The 23,773-nt window shown below is 39.4% G+C and overlaps 1 protein-coding gene across 4 annotated transcripts in view; it reads right to left on the bottom strand.

Moving 5' to 3' along the window:
• LOC108438592 (golgin subfamily A member 6-like protein 22) overlaps positions 1-23,773 on the bottom strand; it is a 181,767-nt gene that overhangs the window by 150,191 nt on the left and 7,803 nt on the right. For 3 of the 4 annotated variants that reach the window (XM_017716529.2, XM_017716503.2, XM_017716521.2), the window contains exons 4-7: positions 17,792-17,865; positions 8,537-8,672; positions 6,768-6,908; positions 6,415-6,492 (exon numbers count right to left, since the gene is read on the bottom strand). In XM_017716529.2, the coding sequence (XP_017572018.2) occupies positions 6,415-6,492; positions 6,768-6,908; positions 8,537-8,672; positions 17,792-17,865 (429 nt within the window). The remainder of the gene's footprint in view (positions 1-6,414; positions 6,493-6,767; positions 6,909-8,536; positions 8,673-17,791; positions 17,866-23,773) is intronic. The other variant, XM_017716512.2, reaches the window with a different exon arrangement.

The raw sequence follows: 23,773 nt of genomic DNA, 5'->3' as shown, positions 1-23,773 counted from the left end.
GATTCAGACAAAGACCGCTGCAGCAGCCTGCACAGTTTGTTTGTTTTGGCTCTGCTTAATTTTTCATAGCCTGCATACAATAAGTGGGGAAATATCACCTTCTTCATATGAGAAACGCACTCCGAGTGAAAGCAGGGCCATCATAAAATGCAGAAGTACCACCAGGGACTGTTGCCGAGCAAGGCATGCAATTGGTTTGAACCCTGTGGCGCTCAAATTTGTTTTTAATGCATTTTTAAAGTTTTATTGGCATTCAAGGACACATGGGGAATAAAACTCATCCATTCAAAGTGTTGACCCTATTAGTATTAACAGATGAGGCAAATCTGGTGCACCATTCAGTTAAGAGTCAGGGCTCAATCTCTCGCAAAATAACGCAGGGAAGAAATGCTACGTCTGACACTAACATATATATACAAATTCATATCCGTTTACAAGGATCTACATCTACATGCAGGGCTTTAAATAAAGAGATAAACTCAAATTCATAGCTAGATTTTCACACTAAATGCTCAAAGTGTTCTCTGCTGTCTTTCCTGATGCTGAAAAATGAATAACCTGTAAGTAATGACTGCTTTGACTGGTAATTAAATGAAATCTCTAACTACTGTACCTACAGTCAGCAAGTCTAAAGTATACGTAACAGTATTTCCTATATTTATTATTTATTCATATATTAAATAAAGCACCTAAACCCAACCCCAGCCTTAACCATAAAGAATGGCTTTGCTCGGTCATTTAAACTAAATAAAGAAATGCAACTTTTATCAAAAGCCCCTAAAATAATCAGGCCCATTTTGTCCATCTGGACATTGGTCAATGCAAGGCTTTGCATATAGGGGTGTTATATACATAGCTTTGAATAAAAGAGGTGATGGCAAATTTATAGCCAGCTTTTCAAGATTCCATACAAAAACATCAACATACTCAAAAATTATTATTATTGTAACAATTATCATCATCATCATCATTTCAAATGTAACTGCCTTTTGTTAGATAAATCAATAGATGACAAGTCACGTATTTTGTTAAGCTTATAAGAAGTATTAAAGTTGCTTGAAGTTATGTTTAACTCCTTCAATAGTGGGAGGACCCTGGGTTAATTTGTCTCAGGGTCATGGCTATTTGTGATTCTTTATTTTTGGACTTATCACTAGGGCTGTTACCACTTATCATTTTATGAGCGATAATGGCCATGAACTCAACAGGGAGAACTTACTGTTTGTTTTTCCTATTCATATGCTTGAGTACTTCACTCCATAATCTCAAACTACAGCTCTGTCCTACTTCACTGAGCATGGCTAAAGTGGCCACAGCACTGGCCTGCAAACAGCACTATGGCATGATTTTCAATGTTCGTTCTTATTATATTTTCACACCAAGTCTACATTTATATATACACTATATTGCCAAAAGTATTTATTCACCCACCCAAACCATTGAATTCAGGTGTTCCAATCACTTCCATGGCCACAGGTGTATAAAACCAAGCACCTAGGCCTGCAGACTGCTTCTACAGACATTAGTGAAAGAATGGGTCACTCTCAGGAGCTCAGTGAATTACAGCGTGGTACCGTGATTGGACGCCACCTGTGCAACAAGTCCAGTCATAAAATTTCCTCACTACTAAATATTCCACAGTCAACTGTCAGTGGGATTATAACAAAGTGGAAGCGACTGGGAACGACAGCAACTCAGCCATGAAGTGGTAGGCCTCGTAAAAGACAGCGTGGGGTCAGTGGATGCTGAGGCGTATTGTAGGCAGTGGTCACCAACTTTCTGCAGAGTCAATTGCTACAGACCTCCAAACTTCATGTGGCCTTAAGATGAGCTCAAGAAAGGTACAGGATTGGCGGTTGCCAGGAGAACTATACTTGTCTGACTGCAATGTGCCAAATGTAAAGTTTGGTGGAGGGGGGATTATAGTATAGGGTTGTTTTTCAGGAGTTGGGCTCAGCCCCTTAGTTCCAGTGAAAGGAACTCTTAATGCTTCAGCAGACCAAGAGATTTTGGACAATTTCATGCTCTCAACTTTGTGGGAACAGTTTGGGGACGGCCCCAAAGTCCAGAAAGACTTGGAAGAGTGAGTTTGGTGTGGAAGAAATTGACTGGCCTGCACAGAGTCCTGACCTCTGTGATAGAACCTGATAGAACACCTTAGGGATGAATTAGAGCGGAGACTGCAAGCCAGGCCTTCTTGTCCAACATCAGTGTCCAACCTCATAAACACTATTCTAGAAGAACAGTCAAAATTCCCATAAACACACTCCTAAATTTTGTGGAAAGTTTTCCCAGAACAGTTGAACCTGTTTAGCTACAAAGGGTGGGCCGACATCATATTAAACCCTATGGATTAAGAATGGGATGTCACAGAAGTTCATATGCGAGTGAAGGCAGAAAAGTGAATACTTTTGGAAATATATATATAAATATATGGATAATATACACACACACACCAAGACCCATGAATGCGTAAAGCTGGTCAGCACACCTACTGGCCATGTTACAGTCTAATAGGAGAGAAAGAGAGAAAGATTCTGTCATCTTTCCCTCCTAATGAGAACGTGGTCAACTGCCTTCTCAAGCACTTCTGATCCCATTGGCAAATGACATAACTGCTATTCGAATATGAAGCTCAGCAGTTATGCTCACCTCTGCACTATTCAACGGTGTACTTCATAGAAGTCCCTAATGTGCCTTACCGTAAGGACTTAATATAAGGAAAAAATGAGGTTGAGGCAGAATTCAATGAATGAGGAGACTGGATGGCTAATGTCTTCATTTCTATGTTCATTCTCCTCCAATCAACCCATTTTGAAAAGGGAAATTACTACACAGTTACCAAAGAAGACTGTCTGCATACAATGAAGCGACTAGATTGAATGACACTGTTGCAACGTGATGGTGACATTAAGGCACTGATAGATCAAACTGTTGTAACAGTTTCTTGACTCTTCTCTCTATTAAACACAATGAAAATGAAGATGCAGGCACTGCCAGTGATAAAAAGGCAAGGTCTAATTCTTTATTACTTCTCACTTGTAACTCAGAGAAACTATTAGAGCTATTTCTTCTGTTTAAAGGGTCGATGCCAGAGTTGTCTTCCTACATTTTCCTACAATTTTTATTGGGAATCAAATCTGCTGATAAAGAACATAAATCTGTAACACAAACTACTCAATATTTCGTTTCTGAATACTCCCCTGAATTTATCTTGAGTATTCTAATCTTCTACTTGAATATGAAAAGCTTGTAAAACTTTTATAGGTTCTTACAATATATGCTGCTCAAACAAGTTGTTTTGCAGTTCCATTGTTTTGGAGCTGCCACGGAAAATTAGAAAATTAGAAAACTCAAAACGAAAAATTCACCGCCAGCAGCTACAGCAGCGTTCCACAGTGGTCAGGGGAACACTCTGTCAATTTGCACCATAGACCATGGCAGTGAAATAAACCATATGATTACATTTTGGTAGCCATGGACGCCGAAGACATCACTGATATACAATAACTTTCATTGTAAATTAATCCCCTCTAATCTGAGGGGAGCCTTCCCAATCTGGCAACACTGGCAGCCGGTGGTCTCTCAATGCATCAGTGGTGAGCAGTGCAGAGGAGCAGAAGAAACGGGCTTCCTAAACATCAGCTTGAAAAAAATTAAACGGACTTCTTGGGTGAACGGTGGTCAGTGAATGGAGCGTGACCAAGGTTTATAAATTAATGGTTTATACTGAAGAACATGATTAACCACATATTCACACAGCATGCAATCTGTGTGATAGAATACGTTTTCCTGCTGCTCTGGGCCAGCCGACTTGGACACACGCTCATATTTACACTTGAAAACCCAATGGAACGCTAGCGTGATAGCAGTCCAGAGCAGCAAGACGGTACCTGGAGTTAAGACTGACACTGTGACCTTAAAATTACAGAGGCACTGAGTCACTAATCACGTAATGTATAATTACATTTAAACAGTAAAGTGACACGTCAACAAGAAACCTGAAAAACCTAAACAGAAAAACCCTAATCAGAACATGATGAAGCATCAGACCGAATGAGCACTTCTATCTGTTGGGTCCATGTGTGTCCACTAAGTGCATTATACCTCAAGCCAGAAGAGGTCCTACGGATGAGGTCAGAGGAAGTTGCATAAAGGATGCAGTTCTATTATACACCTCCATTATTCCATTTCTTCTGCCATCATCATCGTCCAGAGGCAACATTAAAATGTTTATCTGTTGGCCTTTGAAAATACAGAGATAAATCCAGCCTCAATTAAGGACTATGCGTCAGAGGTAGAGCACTGAAATAGAATTAGAGTGAGAGGAGGCTCCTTATTATCCTGTTGACGCTCTGCAGGTGATGCTTGTATCATAAACCTGATCTCCGTGCTTAGGCTGCCTACTGCTGAGCTGCATCTGTAAAAGCTACTTAGAACACGGCTTCACACTGGACTGACAATAACACCGCCTTAACGGCCCCATTAACGTCTCATCATACTGTTTTAATGAACGTTCACCATCTCAGCACCTGGTGGCGTGTCCATGGATAAAGAAGATGTTACACTATATATTTTTTACATAGGCATGACCATCACAAAAGGGTTATTCTCCACTTAAGCGGCTACTCGGTGGCCCTACTGTGAATTTATCACACACTCTGAGTGCATCTATGAACAGCCATTTCTACTTCTACTCACATAGTGTAGAATCAGTGACACAAGAGTGATGTAATGAATTTATTTACATAATTTGCACATTAAAGGTTCCATATCCTATATTTTCCTGACATTTTATTTTTTTACTCATGTCCACTTTTAAATTTGTGTGGGTTTATGTATTAAAAAAAAGTAATTAATTGTTTTCACATGACAATCCAACCTCACTTTAAACAGAATGTTTTCACAACCGTGCCTTTAAGACTGATATATGTAAATTACCTCTGTTTTAACTGGCTGCCAAGTATTGCACCTCAATCTAAAAGCAGTCTAGACCAAAAACACTCCTTATAACTTTAGTGTTAATTGTTCGCTTGTTTTATGGTTTAATTTTCATATATGAACTATATGGACTGGGGAGTGAAAAGTATGTTTACATATTACAACGATGTTGCAACAAAGTGAACAATGTTTCCATATTACATCAAATCTTATTTTTAAAAAAGGGGTGAAAAATAACTGTATACATTTAATTTCAATACAATAAAATAAGTACAAACTCAATTTTTCAGCCTCAAAAAAAAAAGCAGAACACATCTAAACAAAAAAGAAATCTAAAGACATCTAAAAAAATCTAAACAAAAAGAAGCTTTAACCTCTTATTTTGGTTTGTCCATCTGAATTTGCATGACCAAATCTTAAGGTAAATTATTCAGTAACTGCATGAAATAAATGCAATTTTTTAATTTGATTGATTTTTTTTGTAAAAACCCTCTCAATTTAACAGAAAGTGTTTATCGCTATATGCTTACAATTTACTGCTGAAAGCCAAAAATCTTTGACGCTCTTTATAAAAATAATTTTTCAGAGCTGATGACTGAAAAGATGCCATCTATTTACAGTTTATAGCCAGATTGTGCAAAAATGGGTCGACTTTCAATAGAAGAAGAAAATGTAAAAAATTACATCACCATCTATTTGACTGTAAAGACGACAGTTACAGCTCTCATATGAACCCACATTTTGAACGTAGATTATGAAATATGATAGTTATGAAGAATATGACAAAGTGCATTTAGGAACCACCGATGGTTCCAAGGAGCAGAAGAGGCTACCAAATAAATATAATATCCATGCTTTACCTTCATTACAGCTTCTATTCTTTTCAGGAATCTGCTTCTCACAATCCAAGTAATCCCAAACACATTCAGTGATGTTAAGGTCTGGACTTTGGGGTGGTCAGTCCATTGTTCTAAAAACACCAGCAGTTTCTTTGTTTAATTTGCAAATCGCTGCTGTTGGAAGAAAACCTTCTTCAAATTAGTAACTTTACAGAAGAAGGAAAAAACCTGTTTTACTTATAATCTAAGTCAATAAACTAATAAGACGCAAGAGTAGAGCTTGATTTTCTCCAATCTCTTAACAGAAAAGCCTTAAGTATTGTGACAGGTTTAGTAGTCGTCCAAATCTTGCACTGTTGTTAGGAGTCAAAATTTCAAAACTCCTGATTTTCCTTTCTTCTTTCTTATGCAAGTGAATTATCTTATATCAAATTTCCTCAGAAATCTCTCCTGTTTTAACATAATGGCCATTTTGACTAGAAATAAGTGGAAGGAGGTCTCAGACTTTTGCATTGTACTGTATTACATCAGCACAAGTAGATTCAATGCACTGATTTTTCCACTGTTCCTAAGGAGTGGGTGTAATACTGTGCTACGTAAAAGAGCAGAGAACCTGATGTCTGCTCTTACTCACCTGCTCACTGGGTTTGCGTACTCGCTCCTCTTTTGGGTTTCCAACCTCAGCTGGCACCTCCACGATCCTCCTGCTCTGCTACAACACACATCCACACAGACAAATTAAACAGAAATATTCTCATCAGTCACATCGGGGACATCGATCAGCACGTCGGTGTGCTCAGGGCAGGGTGAGATCATAATGTCTGGCCATTTGTCTGATTACAACAGCTCTTTAAAAGAGGTGGACGGACCATGTGAACGTGTGGTGAAATTAAAGCTGACTGATAATGATGGAAAGCCGGCAGACTCTGAGCTGCTGCTCCTGAGGAACCAACATATCGATATGGAAAACCTTCGTTCAGCGCTCACCTCTCCATCAGAGGCTACTGCTTCCTGGTGCGCTACCCAAAGCACGGAGTGTGGTTTGCCGATGACATCTCCGCTGGTGATCTGAGCCGTCTCCAGCTCTGGCTTCCGCAGCAGCAGCATGGCTTCCTTCTTCTCCAACAACTGCAAGAAAACACAGCACAACGCATTTGAGCAACGAGCAATTGCACAAACTGACTGTGTTTTTCTGTCAGTTTTCAGATTGGGGGGAAAAAAAATCTATACTACCTTATTTTCTAGAGGCATGAACTGGTAGAAGGTCTAAACTAAACTTTTGGATACTAAAAGTTTTTATTCTGTTGCATCATGGATTCCATGAGAAGTAAACTGAAAGGAAAAACTGAAAGAAAAAGATGCTTTTCATTCAAACTAAACCACCCCACAAGCAGCAATTTGCAAATTCAATTTGATCTGTATTTAGACAAAAACAGCACAAATACAAGATATTTAGTATCATCTTGTCAACTTCACTGTTGACGCCTGATACGCATTCCATAAAAGTTGGGACGGAGCAATTTAAGACTAGAAACATTGTGAAACATATTTGAAACAGCAGTAAGGCAAAGGCCCATAAGCAAGGATGGGTCAGGACATGCCACTATGCCAAAAACTGCATTACTGTATAATTCAACTGTTTTAAGAACAACATTCTTCCGCAAGAGATGGGGATTTAAAGTATTTCAGTTCACAATATCAAAAGGGAACCTAGACAATTCTTAAATTTGATGCCTGCGTAAAGGGCAAAGCTAAAAAAAAAAAAAAAAACCCACAAATGAACACCTGTAACCTTCAATCCCTCAGATGGCACTGCATTAAAAAACACATAAGCTCAGGAACACTTTGACAAATCTTTCTGAATAATCATCACTTAAAACTGTACTATCCACAGTGGAAGTCACATGTCAACAACTTCCAGAAACGCTGCCAACTTCTCTGGGCTCAAGCTCATCCAAATTGGACTCATCTCTGACCAGTCAATCTTTCAGATAATGGACGCTGCAATCTCTGGGCCAAAGAAAAAAAGGACAGATTAATACCAACAAAAACTTCAAAAGGGTATGTTGAATGGCCATATTTTACTATCTGTGAAGGCCCTCAAGGAAAATCCCTTTTCAGAAGCCTTCAGTTCCCAAACAATTATACTGAGTATTGTTAAAGGGTAAACATGGACATTGCATTTGGAAAGAGTGTATATTTACCAAACAAATAAATAAAGTTCATAAGGTAAATCATCAAATCATATAACTGTTTTCAATGCACAGATCACAGAGAATTGACTAAACATTTATTTCTGCATTTTTTGTAACATAATGCACAATAATTGACATTAATTTTCCATATTGATATGTTAAGAATATCATGCTGAAAACACCGTTTATACGAGCTTTTACTCTAACCATCAATTTGTAAAAGTGCAAGCCACAGACAATAAAACAACAGTGGGTTTTAATTTGGTGACACTTCATAAGGAGGTGTGGGAAGCAGTAAAAAAAAAAAAAAAAAAAGAAAAGAAAAAAAAAAAGATGGAAAGAAAAGAAAAAAAAAACTCAAATACCATTTTAAACCTTCAGGGCACACAATGTTAGCAATTCGTCACATGCAGGGAGCATTGTTTAATACACAACACATGCAAAGCTTAGGGCACACGCAGCAAGCAATATCGTGTCTACTGCACCTAAACCCCTGCTTCCATTTAATCGAGGGGGGGAGGATAGGGGATTTTAAAAAAAGGTAGTCTGGAGATGCTGTACCTCATTCTTCTTCTGGGCACTGTGGAACAAAAGCGTCTTAATTTCCTCTTGCAGACTTTGAATAATCCCGTTCTTGGCCTTCAGCTGATTCCGCAGATCCTCCACCTGAGCCTTCATAAGGTCCCCTGGCTTCTGCCTGCAAGGGGGAGGCCATGGAGAATATTAAGCACAACCTGCAGCCCCTGCAGATTTCAAACGCACGTTAAAGCAAAAACACAGCACCCAGATTCCAAAACCAAACATGTTCGAAGTAGATATGCACTTGAACATAGACTCAAAATAACCATGCCTGAAATGAATATTAAGCAGGACTAACTAAAAAAAAAAGTATGTATGTATATATATACCTCTGAGAAGCTGCAGATAATTTGTCTGAGACCCCTTGTAAGAAACCATTAGCTGTCCTTGTGCGAGGCTGAGCGAAATTGCTCCAGACACTATTCTATTCCTAATGGCACCTCCATGGCTTTATTGAAGCTTCAGGAGTGATGGGCCTCTAATGAGAAAGTCTTAATGAACCTCCCTATCTGCATTGTACACTTTGTATAGTTTCTTTCTTTCTTTCTTTCTTTCTTTCTCTCTCTTTTCTCCCCAGAACCCCCCCCCCCAGTGAGCGCCACAATTACTATGCAGCAAGTGGAGCATTCTTCACTAGGCTAATTCTGTGTGGCCTCTGTGTCTCCAAGCTGCATCATTATTGTCACTCTGTCACTCTCCGGGGAAGACACTGTTCAGCCACACACCTGGAGCAGCTCTGACAGGTTCTACACAAACATATGGTGCATAGATAAATAAGGACATATGGCAGCTGATGCACCGCTATGATAAAGTGCACTCGCTCAAAGGCGAGCCCGGGTACATTTACATTTATATTTAATAGAGGCGTAAATCTCTGACCTTGCAAGGATTCATTTGATTACAGTTCTTTAAGAAGGAATTCGGTGCATCACAAAATCTCAAATTTCACCATGATTCAACTTAATTTCAATATAACTAGGAAATATTTTTGTACTGAATATACAAATATGACTGGAAGAATAGAATAGAATCGAATAGAACAGAACAGAATCGAATAGAACAGAATCGAATAGGATAGAATAGAATAAAAACAAAAATAAACACTTCTTTTTCATTTTTGTCACATAAAAACCTTGTAAATACTCTTTTTGTTTTATTATGTGTTACTGTTTTGTAATTTACACTGTTTGAAAGGGCCCTATGTCCTTTACATTGTGTGAATATTTCATAGAAATCATCTAAAATTTATAATAAAAATTAATTAAAAAAAAAAACACTTAATAAAAAATAAGATTACCATACACTACAATTGGAATCACCATTCAGAGGTTTGGAATCGGTATAATAAATAATATAAATCCAGTTTGGTTGCAGATCTGTATATAAAATGACTCCAACATTCTGTACAGCTTCACTGTTGTCAAAGAATTTGTAGAAAATAAAAGATAAACAAAAGTAAGTAAATAAATAAGTACAAATGTAGAAATTAAAAATGTTAGATGTGTCCAGAATGATGAACAGGGAAGTAGAAGTTTCTAAAATGACAGAGAACACTGTCAATACTGACAATAAAATTCATATCCAGGATTCAACAAATTTCAAAAGTGGAAATCTCAAGGCTGAGAATTTGACAAAAAAAGACTCACAGCTACAGTGCATTATTATTTAATAATTTCTATTTCACAACTCTTGAAATACTGAATAGAACACCTAAAATTACCTTTTGGCAAATAGACTGTAATATTTAAAAAGACACTAAGTTATTATTGTATATAAAGTAACAAAAACATAATTGGGGCTGGCCAATATGGCAAAAATGTAACAATACTTCAGAAAGTTTTTGTGATACACAACAAGTCACAATAGTTATTTTTTCTGGCATCTTGTACGCTGAAACAGACAGTAGAGACATATTTAAAAATTAAATTACCATCAAAACCTATAAACCCAAATATTTGCATTTAGCATTTCACAAACTGTGTTATACTAAATCCATTTAAACAGGACACATTAGTCTCTCTTTGTAATGACACATGCAGTTGGGAAGTGTTGGCGCATATCTGTACTGCTGATCTCTACAATTGGCTCAGAAAAGCTTACATCACATATCTTTATGACATAATGTGACATAATTTATCAAGATAACAATACTGTCATTATGCCCAGCCATATATTTAATACTCTTATTATGGCAAGCGATTTCAAACTTCCTCAAATCAAGTTTCCAAAGATTTTCGGTTATGTTATAAACAGAAACTACTTCGGCCCGACAACTTTATTTTGGACCAAAAAAAAAAAAAAAGTGCATATATTGAATATGATAATCACTTACAATTGATTCTGACTTCCCAAAAAAATCTATGCAGCTGATGCATCAACGCATTTGAACATACCTAGTATTTAAACAGGCCAAAAAATGAGCAGGGGGTGCCGATTTTTTTTTTGTTGCATGTATTCTCTGTGTGTGTTTGGCGTGTGTGTCCTCTAGTGTGGAGCATGTGGTCAGAAACAATAAAACAGGACAGATTCTCTCACCCACACAGAAAACACGTACAGTGCTTGGCGCTCATCAGCAGTGATAAGCAGGCGAGTGGCGGAAGCTAGAGCTGAGTTTTTGGCAGGTTTTGGACAGGAGATCCAGAGGGGTAGGCCAACGGGAGCAGGGCCTTGAAGTGACAGAGTGTTAGTTGAAGGGTGAGGAAGCCCTGCACTCCTCTCTCTCTCTCACACACACACACACACACACACACACACACACACACAGTGCATCCCGGCTCGGCTCCCCCAGCCACTCCGGCACAGCATCGCAAAACACTAAACTTCTCTGACAGTGCAGGCAGGCATTGGCGGCTTCCTGACGAGCGCTGCCGAGCTGCTAGCGACAGCTGTCAAGCGCCATGCTATCAACCACTCTGCAAACTGATATCCCAGCCACAACCCATAAATACTGCCTGCTTAATGTTCAGCTGCAAAAAAAAATAAAATAAATTAAATAAAAAAAACTAATCTACCATCCCTTATATTTAGATATGTAAATGTTAGCTTTATAGAAAACGCCAGCACGCGTGTGAACACCTCTTTTTCCCCAGCTGTCGTCCTGAGCCATCAGAAGTGAAAAGAGATAAACTGACGTGTGAGGGAGGCAGAGAGATCAGATACGAAACACTGGGGGATGCGGGAATGACGCCCCAAACATCATGAAGCAAAAAAGCGAGAGAGGAAGAGAGCAAGTGAGAGAAAGAGTGAAAGAACACCTGAGGATTCACAAAAGTACAAGACTCGCTCAAAGCGCACAAGTTAAACAAAGCACGGACAGGGAGAGAAACCTATTCAAAGTCTGCAAATTTTCCACCCAGCTTTATGAAAAAGTTTGCAGAGCAGAAATTACATGCATTACCAAAACACTTTACTGTCGAATCTTTTCCCCGTGCCAGTTCTTTCGGCCTATTTCGACAAAAGCACCGATTTGTTTAATTTAAGAGCAATTATATGATATATTTGAGTGCTATGGCAACCATTGGCATATATCCGTCATCTGACGCGCGGAGGGTAATCTTCTAAAGTTGAGGAGCTGGAATTGAAAGCACAGTGAACAGAGAAGAGGTTTCTCAATGGTAACTAACTGCAGTCAATTTGAGCCCCATTTCCTCTCTGGGACAAAACAAAAATAAATAAATAAATAAAAAAGGCGGCCTGCTCTACTGGCGGATTGTTCTGAGCTCTCCCATGCTGGGTAAAAGGCTCCTGTCTCTTTACTCTGGGGTCTGGATCCTTCTCAGCACACGGCCCTGACAGCCAGTCAATGCGATGCAGGGGCCAAGGGAGGCGTGCAAATTGACTCCCACACCCAGAGGGCATCCATTTAGCCCATCAGTACAGTGCATGCATGTGCGCGCGTGTACAATACACCACACAGCCTCAACATGTCAGCACATCGGCGGTCACGCCGCCTCTGATGCCAACATGATATGCAATTAATCATTCATCATGACATGCATATGCTTACATCTATCACAACTCGCGCACACGGGCCAAAAAAAAAATCACACAATAGCTCACAGAGGTTTCAGACGGCTATTTTCCGAGACGACTGTGAGCCTGTAACAGCTCAGATTATCTTCTGATATCTCGGTCATCAAACCTTAAGTTTGCCATTATTTGTTTTCATTTTTCCCTGTTTTTTAAACAAATGTGTCATAATTACTGTGTCCAATTTTCATGTTAAAGTTTAATATGTTGTTGAAACACAATTTCACAAGATTTCGGGTTCAAACGTGCTGTGCTATAAAGTGGTGTTAAAAAAATGGCTTGCATAGACTAAGATAAAATTAGACCACTTAACAAATTACATCACGTCAGGCTGACAGATGATACAACCTGTTATATTTAGCAACTAAGTGTCTTAATGATCATTCGGCGCCTGGTGTCGGAGACATGGAGAGAAAGCGGTGGTGTGCTTTGTTGGCTATAAAAACGGCTTCTCAATTTTTCATACTGTCATTCTGCTCTATTAGCAAAGCCTAACACAATTAGTTATGAATATGCAGTAATAACATGCAAATTGTTCCCTCCCAATTGCCCCTAGGCAGTGGTCTTTGCCTCTCCAAACCCAATTCTTTCTACATCATTACAGCAGCTTGGCATAATTCATCAGTGAGGGGTGGGGTGGAAAAAAAAACACCTCAGCCTTATTGCCGGCTAACCAATCGGCAACTGTTAACCGTGGTGTGACGGCGGTGGCAGGCGGCATTAACCGTGCCGTCCCAGCACCTTGCCACTCTGCCACTTGTGTGCGTTCTCTCCTGGGTAATGTTAGACACTACATTTGAGCCTGCCAGAACAATTAACCCTTCTGTTAATTAGAAGGAAATGTCAGGCGCACAGATGGTACAAGCTGGCACCCAGCCATCCCGCCAACTGCTGCTGAATGAGGCTTCCCCGCTGCTGACAGCTGCTCTGCCGCGGCCCAAACCAGCAGATGTCAAAACTTTCCAGCTGGGGAGGACTTGAGAGGCAGAGTAGGGGGGTTACGGGGGTGCTGGTTGGGGAGGGGGTGCTCACTGTTCACTCACTACATCAGCAGCAGCATTTCCTTGCAATAGGATCTGTTGCTTTTGATCAAAACATAAGGACAGCTCAGCCTGGCATGCAATGAAAATGACCCTAGAGACACCCAGGGCAAGAAAACATAAACCAGATGTGACCGCATGGGCACTTTTAAACAAACACAAACTCGTTATTGCAATGGATTCATCTTTCAAAGAGAAAAAAAAAGATGAAGATGATTTTAGGAGTACTGTATATGGCAAAAGCCCATCCTTCATTTGTTTCATTTCCAGTCAAAGCAGCCATTTAAGTACAATTTATTCATTTTTCAGCATCAGGGGAAAAAGCAGAAAACATCTGGTACTGTGCCAAAACTTTAGACATCAGAGAAAATCAGTTTAAAAAGCTATTTATAGGCAGTGAGCATTTATTTGCTCAAAAAGCACTAAGATTAGAATATTTAGAAATAACTAACACAAAAATGAGTGGTGATGATGTGTTTTCCCAACCTCTCCATGAAGAAACCCAGTAAAAACTGTAATCACCATCCAATACCTAGTTTGGCCAAGCATTACTTTACATTATTTTAAATAAGGTATGCATGTGGCAGATTTGAACAAATCAATGCGATGTCTGGGGGCATCCAGGAGAAATCTGGAACCTAACTTTGTTCTTCAAAAAAAGTCTACAAAAAAAAAATCACTTAAAAATGGCTTCTTTTGACTGTATTTATTTTTTTTGTATTTATTCGAATGACATGGTGTTTTTAAGGCAAAACACTGTCAAAATAAACTTTTATTTCATATGACTTTTGCACAGTTCTATATATTTAACAGAAGCCTTAACAACTAAACAATATCTAATAATATATATTAGTTTAGCACTCAGTGTGCCCACCCTCTGCCTTTCGTACATGATCCAATCTTACAGAAATGTATTTTTTCAAAGGAATTTGCAGGTCTGTTTTTCTACACATCTGAAGTTCGGTCTTAGAAGTTGGTTGCATTTTCTGCTCCTCAGATCCAAGTAACCCCAAACAGGACTCTGGGGCAGGCAGTCTGATCTGAAAGCACCAATTGTTTCTGTGTAATTTGCAAACGTTCTTTTATTCTCAGTAAGGGCTTCTTGAAGTTGCATGATTTGTAATCTTCCTTCTTTTTTGGTTCCTTTTTTCTGTAAGCACTTTTTAACAGCTACACATCCTTTCGAACTCATAGTGCTGAAAAGATTTGTAGATGTTTTCAGATCTGAGGAAGGAGTACAGCTAGATTTCCTCCTCACTCTCTCAAAGATGAAGTGCTGTTTATCTGATGGTGAGAGTTTGGTCTACCAGGTACTGCACTGTTGTTGGGAGTCCTATTTTCTCGGTTTCTGTTTCTTTCTCCTTCCTCATGCAAAGGGTTTATATTATATTTATCTTCCAAGAAAAAGCTCATGCAAAATAAACAACTTGCAAAAGGCAGTCTTGGGGTGGAGGTTAGGGAACCAGCCCTGTGACCAGAAGGTCGCTGGTTAGATCCCCTGTGCTAACAGTATGTGACTAAAGTCTAAAGTGACCTTGGGTAAAGCACCTAATCCCCGAATGCTCCCTGGGTGCTGTGGATATGGCCGCCCACCGGTCCGGGCAATTGTGCTCACTGTCCCCTAGTGTGTGTGTGTGTGCATTCACTAGTGCGTATGTGGTGTTTCACTGCATGGATGGGTTAAATGCCGAGGTGAAATTTCCCCGTTGTGGGACTAATAAGGGTCTCTAAATTTAACGTAACTTACTTAACTTTTACAAAATTTTACGAAGGGTGGTCTTTACAGGAGAAGGAAAAAAAACTTTACTTTTAGCGTAAGCCAAACAAAACTTGGTTTTTCCAAGTCATTTTGGGCTGTTTCCCTTTGCCCAATTATTAAATTTACAAACAATGTAAAGAGTAACAGGCATTTTCAAATTACGACAAAACAAAAATAGTGATACAAGGTTTTCTTCTGACAACAGCGATATGTGACCGCAATCGACTGAGACACCAGACAACATGGTTTTGTATCTAGTGATATGAGAATGGTACATTTGTGGTACCACTCTAGTCTGATTTATGTGACTAATGAGTGAAAAACAACTGTTGTGCAACTCGCTCCACAGATCTGCAATGCAAATACAGGCGGCCAGCGAGGATGTGCCAGAGGAGAGATGATTGGTGGAAGTGCTAGCGACAGTGGGCTGGAGCGCTTCTGTCTGCACTTTGGCCACAGTGTAGTATATTGATTTGTTTGCTTCTCTAATAACAGACGACCAGAACCTAGAAAAGTCAATAAAAAGAAAAAAAAAAAGGAAAAAGTTGCGTCCGCCCACAAAGCAGAGCCTCTTGAACTTCTCGCAAATAAAAGACAGATTTATTCCTATCATTCCATCTCAGGATGCATCTCCATCAGTCCAGCCTGAGCTGTGTCTCTGCGCTGGGAATTAATTCATAGGAATAATCTTGCAAGATTATTACAGTGAAAGGTCAAATAATGACATACAGGGAAGGGCTTCCTTGTAAAGTCAGTGTAATTCTACAGCTCCAAGATTAAAAAAAAACAGTGCTAGTTTACATAACGGCATAAGCTCAGCTGGAGATTATGAAAAGTGTAAAAACGGCGAGAAGTCATCGGAGAGTAAAATAACGGAACTTGACATCAATAAATCACCGCTCCTTATTTTGACTTATTCCAGCTTGCGTAAATATATAAATAAATGTGCAGATAAACAAAGCAAATAGAAAAAAAATGAGAAAACAGATGAAGGAGTGAAATTCCATCACCTACCACGGTGATACTACCCCTGAGGATCATTTCAATCTGTTCCTTTTAATGTTGACGCTGGTGGCAGGATGCTGCCTACATTTCGTATTTACATGATTTGATGCCAGTGTTATTATTATTATTTTTATTTATTTCATTTCTTTTTTTTCTTTTTCTTTTTTTTAGAAAGTGCTGTATCTGTTCCCAGAGCCGGCTGTGAGAATATAACCACAGGACACACAGGCTCGGCAGCGTGGCGCTCGCTCTGGCACAGCCACCCCCCTGGCACAACACCTTCCTCTTTGAACGCGCTCGCTTCCCCAGGAGCTTGCCTGTCCCTCGGGTGAACTGGGAGACATTTTATCCTCGCGCTTAAGCGCCGCTATTGCTCCTGGAGAAGCCGCTTGGCTTGTGAGGGAAAAAAGTTCTGAAAAGTTTCCCTAAAAATGCTAATGAGAACTAAAGGTGAAATGTTACACAAGGAGAACTTCAAATGAAGTACAAATGAGAAGAGGGGGAAATTTAACTTTCTGCAGGTAGGTGAGGGGAAGGAGATGTGCAGTAAGAAGCTGAAATACGGGAAAAACGGCTGAGCAAATAAAGATGTTTATGCCGCAACAATATTCCTGTTTTAAACATACGCAGCATTTAAACTGACCAAGGCATGACTGCACTTGTGTTTATTGCAGGATGTGACTCTTATCAAGTATATTCTTATCAAGTAGGGTTCTATTACGTACCAAAACAAGTTCTATGCAACAACTATAGCAAAACCATTTTGGTGCAACATAGAAGCACTTTTATGAGGTTCTTTAAAGAGATTTGTAACATTACTGGACTCCTTTTGGTTCCAACAATCTGTAAAATTGTTCTATATATATATATATATATATATATATTATATTGTTCTATATAATGGTTCTATAGAAATTTTCTATGACATGTAACAACAGCAGAACCCATGTCAGTGCTATTTAGAACAAGTATTAGCAGTTAAAAGTACCAAAAGGATGTTCTATAACTCATATGCATTCTATAACAGCCAACCCTTTTTTGTGCTAGACAGAGCAAAATTACTATGATTTTCTAAAGAAGTTACACAGTATGAATATTATACACAACAATAATAATAATAATAATAATAATAATAATAATAATATGTAATACATAATACAGGATGTAATAAATTGTAGCACAATTAGAATGGGAAAAATAAAAACCACCATTTTCTGAACCACAAAGAACTGTTTGGGCACTCAAATGGTTCTCTGAATCATCTTTGTGATGGTTCTATACATCATTACCTTTACTAAAGAACCCTTGAAGAACTCCTATTTAAAGAATTGCCCCTAAACTATAAAACTGTCAAAGTGAACTAACAAAGTTCATATCTTAGTAAGGAAACAGGACTATACTTACGGTGATTGAGCACTGTGAGCCGAGCGGTCAGTGGTCCTCTCCAGTGGCACTGCCCGTAAGGTAACCCCCATGACCTAGTACAACCACCACAGACAAGCACATAAAAGCTTTATTGTTCATTTACAATAACACGTTCCTATCAAAATGCCACTGGGCAGCTATGATCAGCAGACTTAAATTACTCTTCCCGAGCAAACGCATAGCACACAAATAAAAACACTCACAGGATTAATAAGAGATGATTTCATGAAATATAATTAGGATAATTACATTTGCTTATGAATCATTTTCATCTCTGGGATTTAATCAAAACTTTGACGCAACCACGGACATGCTCCACGGTGATGAATGGTGCCTTTTGAGACAGCCGTCTGAACGCATCTCTCTTTATCTAAATCTGGAGTGTGCCACAGCCTTTGATTTGGGGGTTACCCAAAGTTCACTTTTCAATTTGATTTGGAACGTGCCCCTAGTTTAAGATCCTCTTCAAAAGGTTTGGAGAGAAAAAAGTGAAAACAACACTGTATTGCAATATTTTGTGTTTAAAGTGTAGCCAATTTTCTAGAATATCAAAAGGCATTGTTTTCTTAGTCCATAAGATAGTGCTTTTCGTTCTGGTAAGGGTTCTGGTAGTTATAGCACTGTTAGAAATGGTGAACAGCATAGTGGGTAACACCCCTGTGGCATCTTGACAATAATGCATTGCAGGAGCTTTTGTAATTCTTCCACTCATTATATTTTTCCTCTTTTGCTGCAAAAATAGCTACTGTTCCTGGAATGCCTTCCACTAGATGTTGGAACACTGCGGTGAGAATTTGATTGCATTCGGTTACAAAAGCATTAGTGAGGACAGGTACTGACTTTGGATGATTAGTTTTGGATCACAAACGCCACTCCAACTCATCCCAAAGACAGAGGTACTTCAAAGAACACAGTTCCACTGCTTCACAGCCTAATGCCGGTAGGCTTTATACAACTTTATACACCTATACACAGACATTTGACATTTGGGCATAGTGAATAGGTCAGATATAATCTAGTAATGAGAAAGTCTTGGGACAACCATGGGAAATTCTGGGCTTAATGCAGGTGGAAATGTAGCATACTAATGTGGGAACAAACTGAGTGTGAAATTTCTGAAACCAACCCAGAGAATGCCTTGAGAATGTATTTGTATTTTTTCTAATGCCATATGGTGTTTCAATAAGCACAAACGCACTTATCCCCCTGCACAGTACTGTACACAGAAAAATAGGAGGATAAAACTATATATATAGCTTATATTCCATTCATCTAAAACATGCTTAGAGTTTTTGTAGGAACAATACAGTAACTGACCAAACACTGAAAGGATTGAAAGATAGGAAAGCAAAGACAGACTTCATAGAAATAAATTCACTGTATAAAACATACCCCCAGCTAACATGCTAGCCCATGCTACATCTAATTAGTCTTCCCTTGCCTAGCCTGGTGTTGTCTTTGGAGAGTTAGGGATTTGAGGCTGGACGTGCTGGTGAAATATGGGGAAAGCGTGTGTTGGAGTGAAATATGGGGCTGTGAGTGCGGACTGAAATATGGGCACGTGTGTGTGTGTGTGGAGGGGTGCGGCGACAGAGGTCACTCTGGGGGAAAAAGGAAATCAATGTGGATGTTAATTACTCACAGGTCAAGTCCCTGTGCCGTCAGGTCTATTTTTTTCTCCTGACCTGTTTCAGCAGTGCTTGACTGGCCTCTCCTCCCTGCTCTGGTTCTAGAAGACCCAGCCAAAACTAGCTTTTAATAGCTGCCAGATCCGTAAACTACCTCAGCCATCACATGCATTAGGCAGCAAATATGGACATGGACTGGGGGCACAATTGGAAGGGAATAGGAACCAGGATGCATCCATTAAAGCCCATGTAATATTTTATGCATGATCCAGAGATAAGGGGTCTCTTTGCTATTATTTTGCTCTAGCGCTCGACTGCTTTTTAGGTCAACAAACACAAGTCAGTAGAGATGGAAAAATACTGATGGATGCCTACTCCCCCGTTAACAACTCTGAAGGAAAAACATTATTCAAGCAATCATGTGCTGAAACCTCTCAAAGCCCCCTTTTTTATATGTATTTCACATTTCATAAACAGAATGGAGAAAGATAAAAGTGAACACTTATCACAATTTCACACAAGCCGATCAACAGAAACCGGACAAGGGCTGCAGCAGGTACAGCGCGGTGTACGTGCGTTCATGTCGACGACTGTGTGCGTGTAAGAGAGGGAGAGAGAGGCTAATTAAGCAGAGCGGCTAAGCTGCAGGAAAAGCTTGCTCACTGAAGGTGCACAATTGATATTAGTGTTGAGAGTAGTGAGCTGAGGTAGCCGGAGCAGCATGCACTGAGGGGAATTAAACTGCGAGAGAAAAACAATAAAAGCAGGCTGGGGGCCTGAGCCGTGAAACACTTGCTTAAAAGACTAAACGGAAGGGTGATCAGCAGGTTCGTGAGCCGCCCATTATGTGCTCCGATTGAAACAGAAAATCTAGCCGGCCACCGTGGAGAGACAATAACTGAAATTAAATTCCATACAACCCCTGTTTTTGAACCTCTGGAGAAACTGCAGAATGTGCTGCAAATCAAGCATTTGTCCTCCAATATTCTTTCTGAATTACGTGTAACAGCATAATTTCATTAGAAACATTGTTTGGCAGTATTTAACTTTAATCTACTGTTAATATCTCAAAAGTAACTAAAGTAGGACTGTATTAAAAACAGGCAAGCAATGGGCAGCTGAAGGCTTCCCGTTCTGCAAAAAGGAAAAGACACAATACATTTTGTTTTTGCAAGTTTGCAGATCTTAAATAAATAAATAAATATATACTTTTGAAACCAACTGTTGTAGCATAGAAGCAAATGCATTCTGCAAGCACACATTATGCGAATATTTAAACCTTCTAATTAGAGAATTAGCCTGCTGATCCATTGCTGACAAGGTTGTTCAACTGTACATATACAGCTTGTATAATCCTTACAGAAAAGCATTGCCAATGGAATATGGAAGGCTCTGGAGCAGCAGCACATGAGCCTAAGGTCCCCATACCCAATGCCAAGCATCAGCTAAAAGCCCACCAGCACTGGGCTGTGGAGCAGTAACTATGTTCTCTGGAGTGATGAGCTTCATGCAATAGAAGAGATACAGAACTAGGGCTGAATGATTTGGGGAAAACATGCACATTTTTTGACCGATACTGTGACTGTAATTCAAAGGAAGACCAGAATAGCCACCTTTTATGGACTGAGGCTTGAACGCTGGGCGTAATGAGCACTCACTGCCAGTTAGCTTGTTGTTTGCACACATAGTCAGTTACCCAGACATCGATTAACCTTATTCTTAGACTAAACTTTAGTGTCTGCATAGAATCACCATTATAATTTTTTATTGTAGGCTTATGTTTAATCTAGATTCAGAAAACTGGCCTATAGCACATATTCAACCAATACACTGCATGTGGTAGGTAACACTACAGGACGTTTCCTCCAGATATGCTCTAGAAGTGAGAAAAATAGCTGGTTTTATGTGCATTATGTGCGATTGCCTCTTTAAAGATTCTGCATGAATGCACAAAAGATTGTAAAAAAAACTTTTACATAGGCTTATGCATAATGTTTATCAGTATAACTTTTCTAATGGAAAATAAACAAAAAAAAAAAAACATCTGGAGTTTATAATTGCCAAAAATGTCTGGGATTTGGCTTTGCTTTCATATTGACATTTGCTTTTAACTGTCTGCCCTGCGCTGCCCTCCTGATCCAAAATAGGGTAAGTCATAGATCAATTACGAATCTAGTGAATTTTTAAGTGTAAACCTATTACATGGTGAAACAAAGATGTAGGCTTATAGCTGTAACAAGTGCACCATACGTAGGCTGCTTACAATGGTACACTCAAATGTCCTATTGGTGAAGATGGACAAATATGGGGGAAGAAATTTAACTGAACTGAGTCATGAGGTGCCTGCAGACTCCCACTTGTAATACACCCAGATTGTACAGAGATTTCAAAACCAAGGAAAAAAGCAAGCAGCTCTTTTACTGTCTACAGAGTGATTAAATACTCTGCAGATGTAATTTCATAAGCACATGCTCCTGTTACCTTTAAGAGCATGACAAAGCTCCATGACTATAAGACCCCATACAAACATGTGCATAGCTTTAACTATTCAGATAAATCTGAAAATGGGAAAAATTAATAATGTGAATAAAAAACATTAGCTGATTAAGAAACGTGTAGGAAATGGAGGTCCTAATTTACTAGCAGGTCTGAGTGTCCAGAGTAAGGTCCCATTTGTGATCCATCAATGCAGCTCTCAGCCTTTATGAAAAGCCATGCAATTTATGGTAATGAGCTTTTTGAAGGTTATGACCACAGTAAACTAATTTGTTAGAGGAACGGCAAAAGCTGGCACAAACAGTACTCAATCATTAAAGCCAGGGGAGAAAAAAAAAATACTATTAAAGTAATGGTCAACTGCCCTACAGAGAGAAAAACCCAACACAGCCAAGTAAGGTTGTACTGATATATAACTGGGCAAAACATGGATGTCGCATCACACAAATTACTTTTCGGGACCATTTCGAACATTAATATGGCTGAAATAGGGGAGAAATATAACGAGGAACGGGAAAAGGCATCAGCGCTCAGGCCAGCAGAAGCCAACAGAAAAATACGTCAGCCGTCTGTCTAGAAATGGCCCATCAACGCTGACTGACACCTTAGATTAATGCAAAAACTGAGCTCAGAGGTAGCAAATAATATTTAACTCTGCTCTAATATGTTTCATAACTTATGAATAATGTGCATTCTTTTTGAGAACTGAGGTGATCATAATCACAAAGAGAAGTACAAAAGAGGCACTGTTCTAAAAATGGTAACTAGCATAATGAAAAGCCCATGACAATCAAAGAGAAAAATATCTTACGAAAGAGCAATTATTCATCTCTTTATCTGAGTTGGTCTAAACACGTTGTTTGTGACCTTATTTCGGTCGAGTCTTTAATAATCCGAAACATGCTTTTTCCAATAACATCAAAAGAGCTTTGTAATTTGCTGTTATTTAAAGCACCTGAAAATGTAGGCAGCGGAGTGCCAAATGGGTTTCCAGCGCAACTAATCTCCAGCCATTTCTTTACATAAGTTCTTAAAGAGCAAGAGGCCCTACTGCTGCAAGTGTGCATTCAGAGATACTGTACAACATCCTCCACTATTCGGACCTGATATATTAACTGGGGTTTACAAGGGCATTCAACTACATATGTAAGTTTGCCCTTATTGCTGACCTTACAATGCACTTAGTATCTTGCACTTGAATAATGCTGTCTTAGCTCCTACGAGCAATTTATTCCAACTAACGACCGTCAAGCGGCCATAAATCAGCATTAGGTTCCTTTACCACTGAGCTGGTGATTCCGGCTGAGCGCAGATAGAGACGGTGGAGCTGATGCCTAACCTTATATTGGCACCTCTATTGATTTTAATTAGTCTAATTAGTTCATTATTTCCAAAATCAAACCCAGCATTAATTACAGCAGGGCCTTCCTCTAGTGACATAGGATTACAGAGTTAATATGGTAATGAAGTTGATCAATTATCACTCAAAGGGAAGTCATTAACAACAGTACTAGCATAGCGTCCCACGGTGACCCCCTACGACCCCTCTCACGATGCCAGTCATCAGTCCTGTCAGTCATTAGTGCCTGCTGGTAGTATATTATACTGGAGCTGCTTGAGTAACTCTGTTTAGAGCACATGGCAGGCTGAATATCTTTGGTCTACAGCAATTCTACTGTGTTTACCGTCAAGCTCGGCAGATTAGTGAAAAGAATTCAGCCTTTTTTAAGCTGCTAACAGCGCAGTGGCAGCGAGTGGGGCTCCGTCGGGGCACAGGCTCAGATACTCATTACAAGCAATGTCACCCCACAGAGTCCTAGCAGTGTTCTGGCAGCAA

This window comes from Pygocentrus nattereri, chromosome 24 (assembly GCF_015220715.1).
Source record: "Pygocentrus nattereri isolate fPygNat1 chromosome 24, fPygNat1.pri, whole genome shotgun sequence".
In the NCBI taxonomy this organism is placed as follows: domain Eukaryota; kingdom Metazoa; phylum Chordata; class Actinopteri; order Characiformes; family Serrasalmidae; genus Pygocentrus; species Pygocentrus nattereri.
The sequence above is the reverse complement of the archived record's forward strand: the minus strand, read 5'-3'. Positions and strand labels throughout refer to the sequence as shown.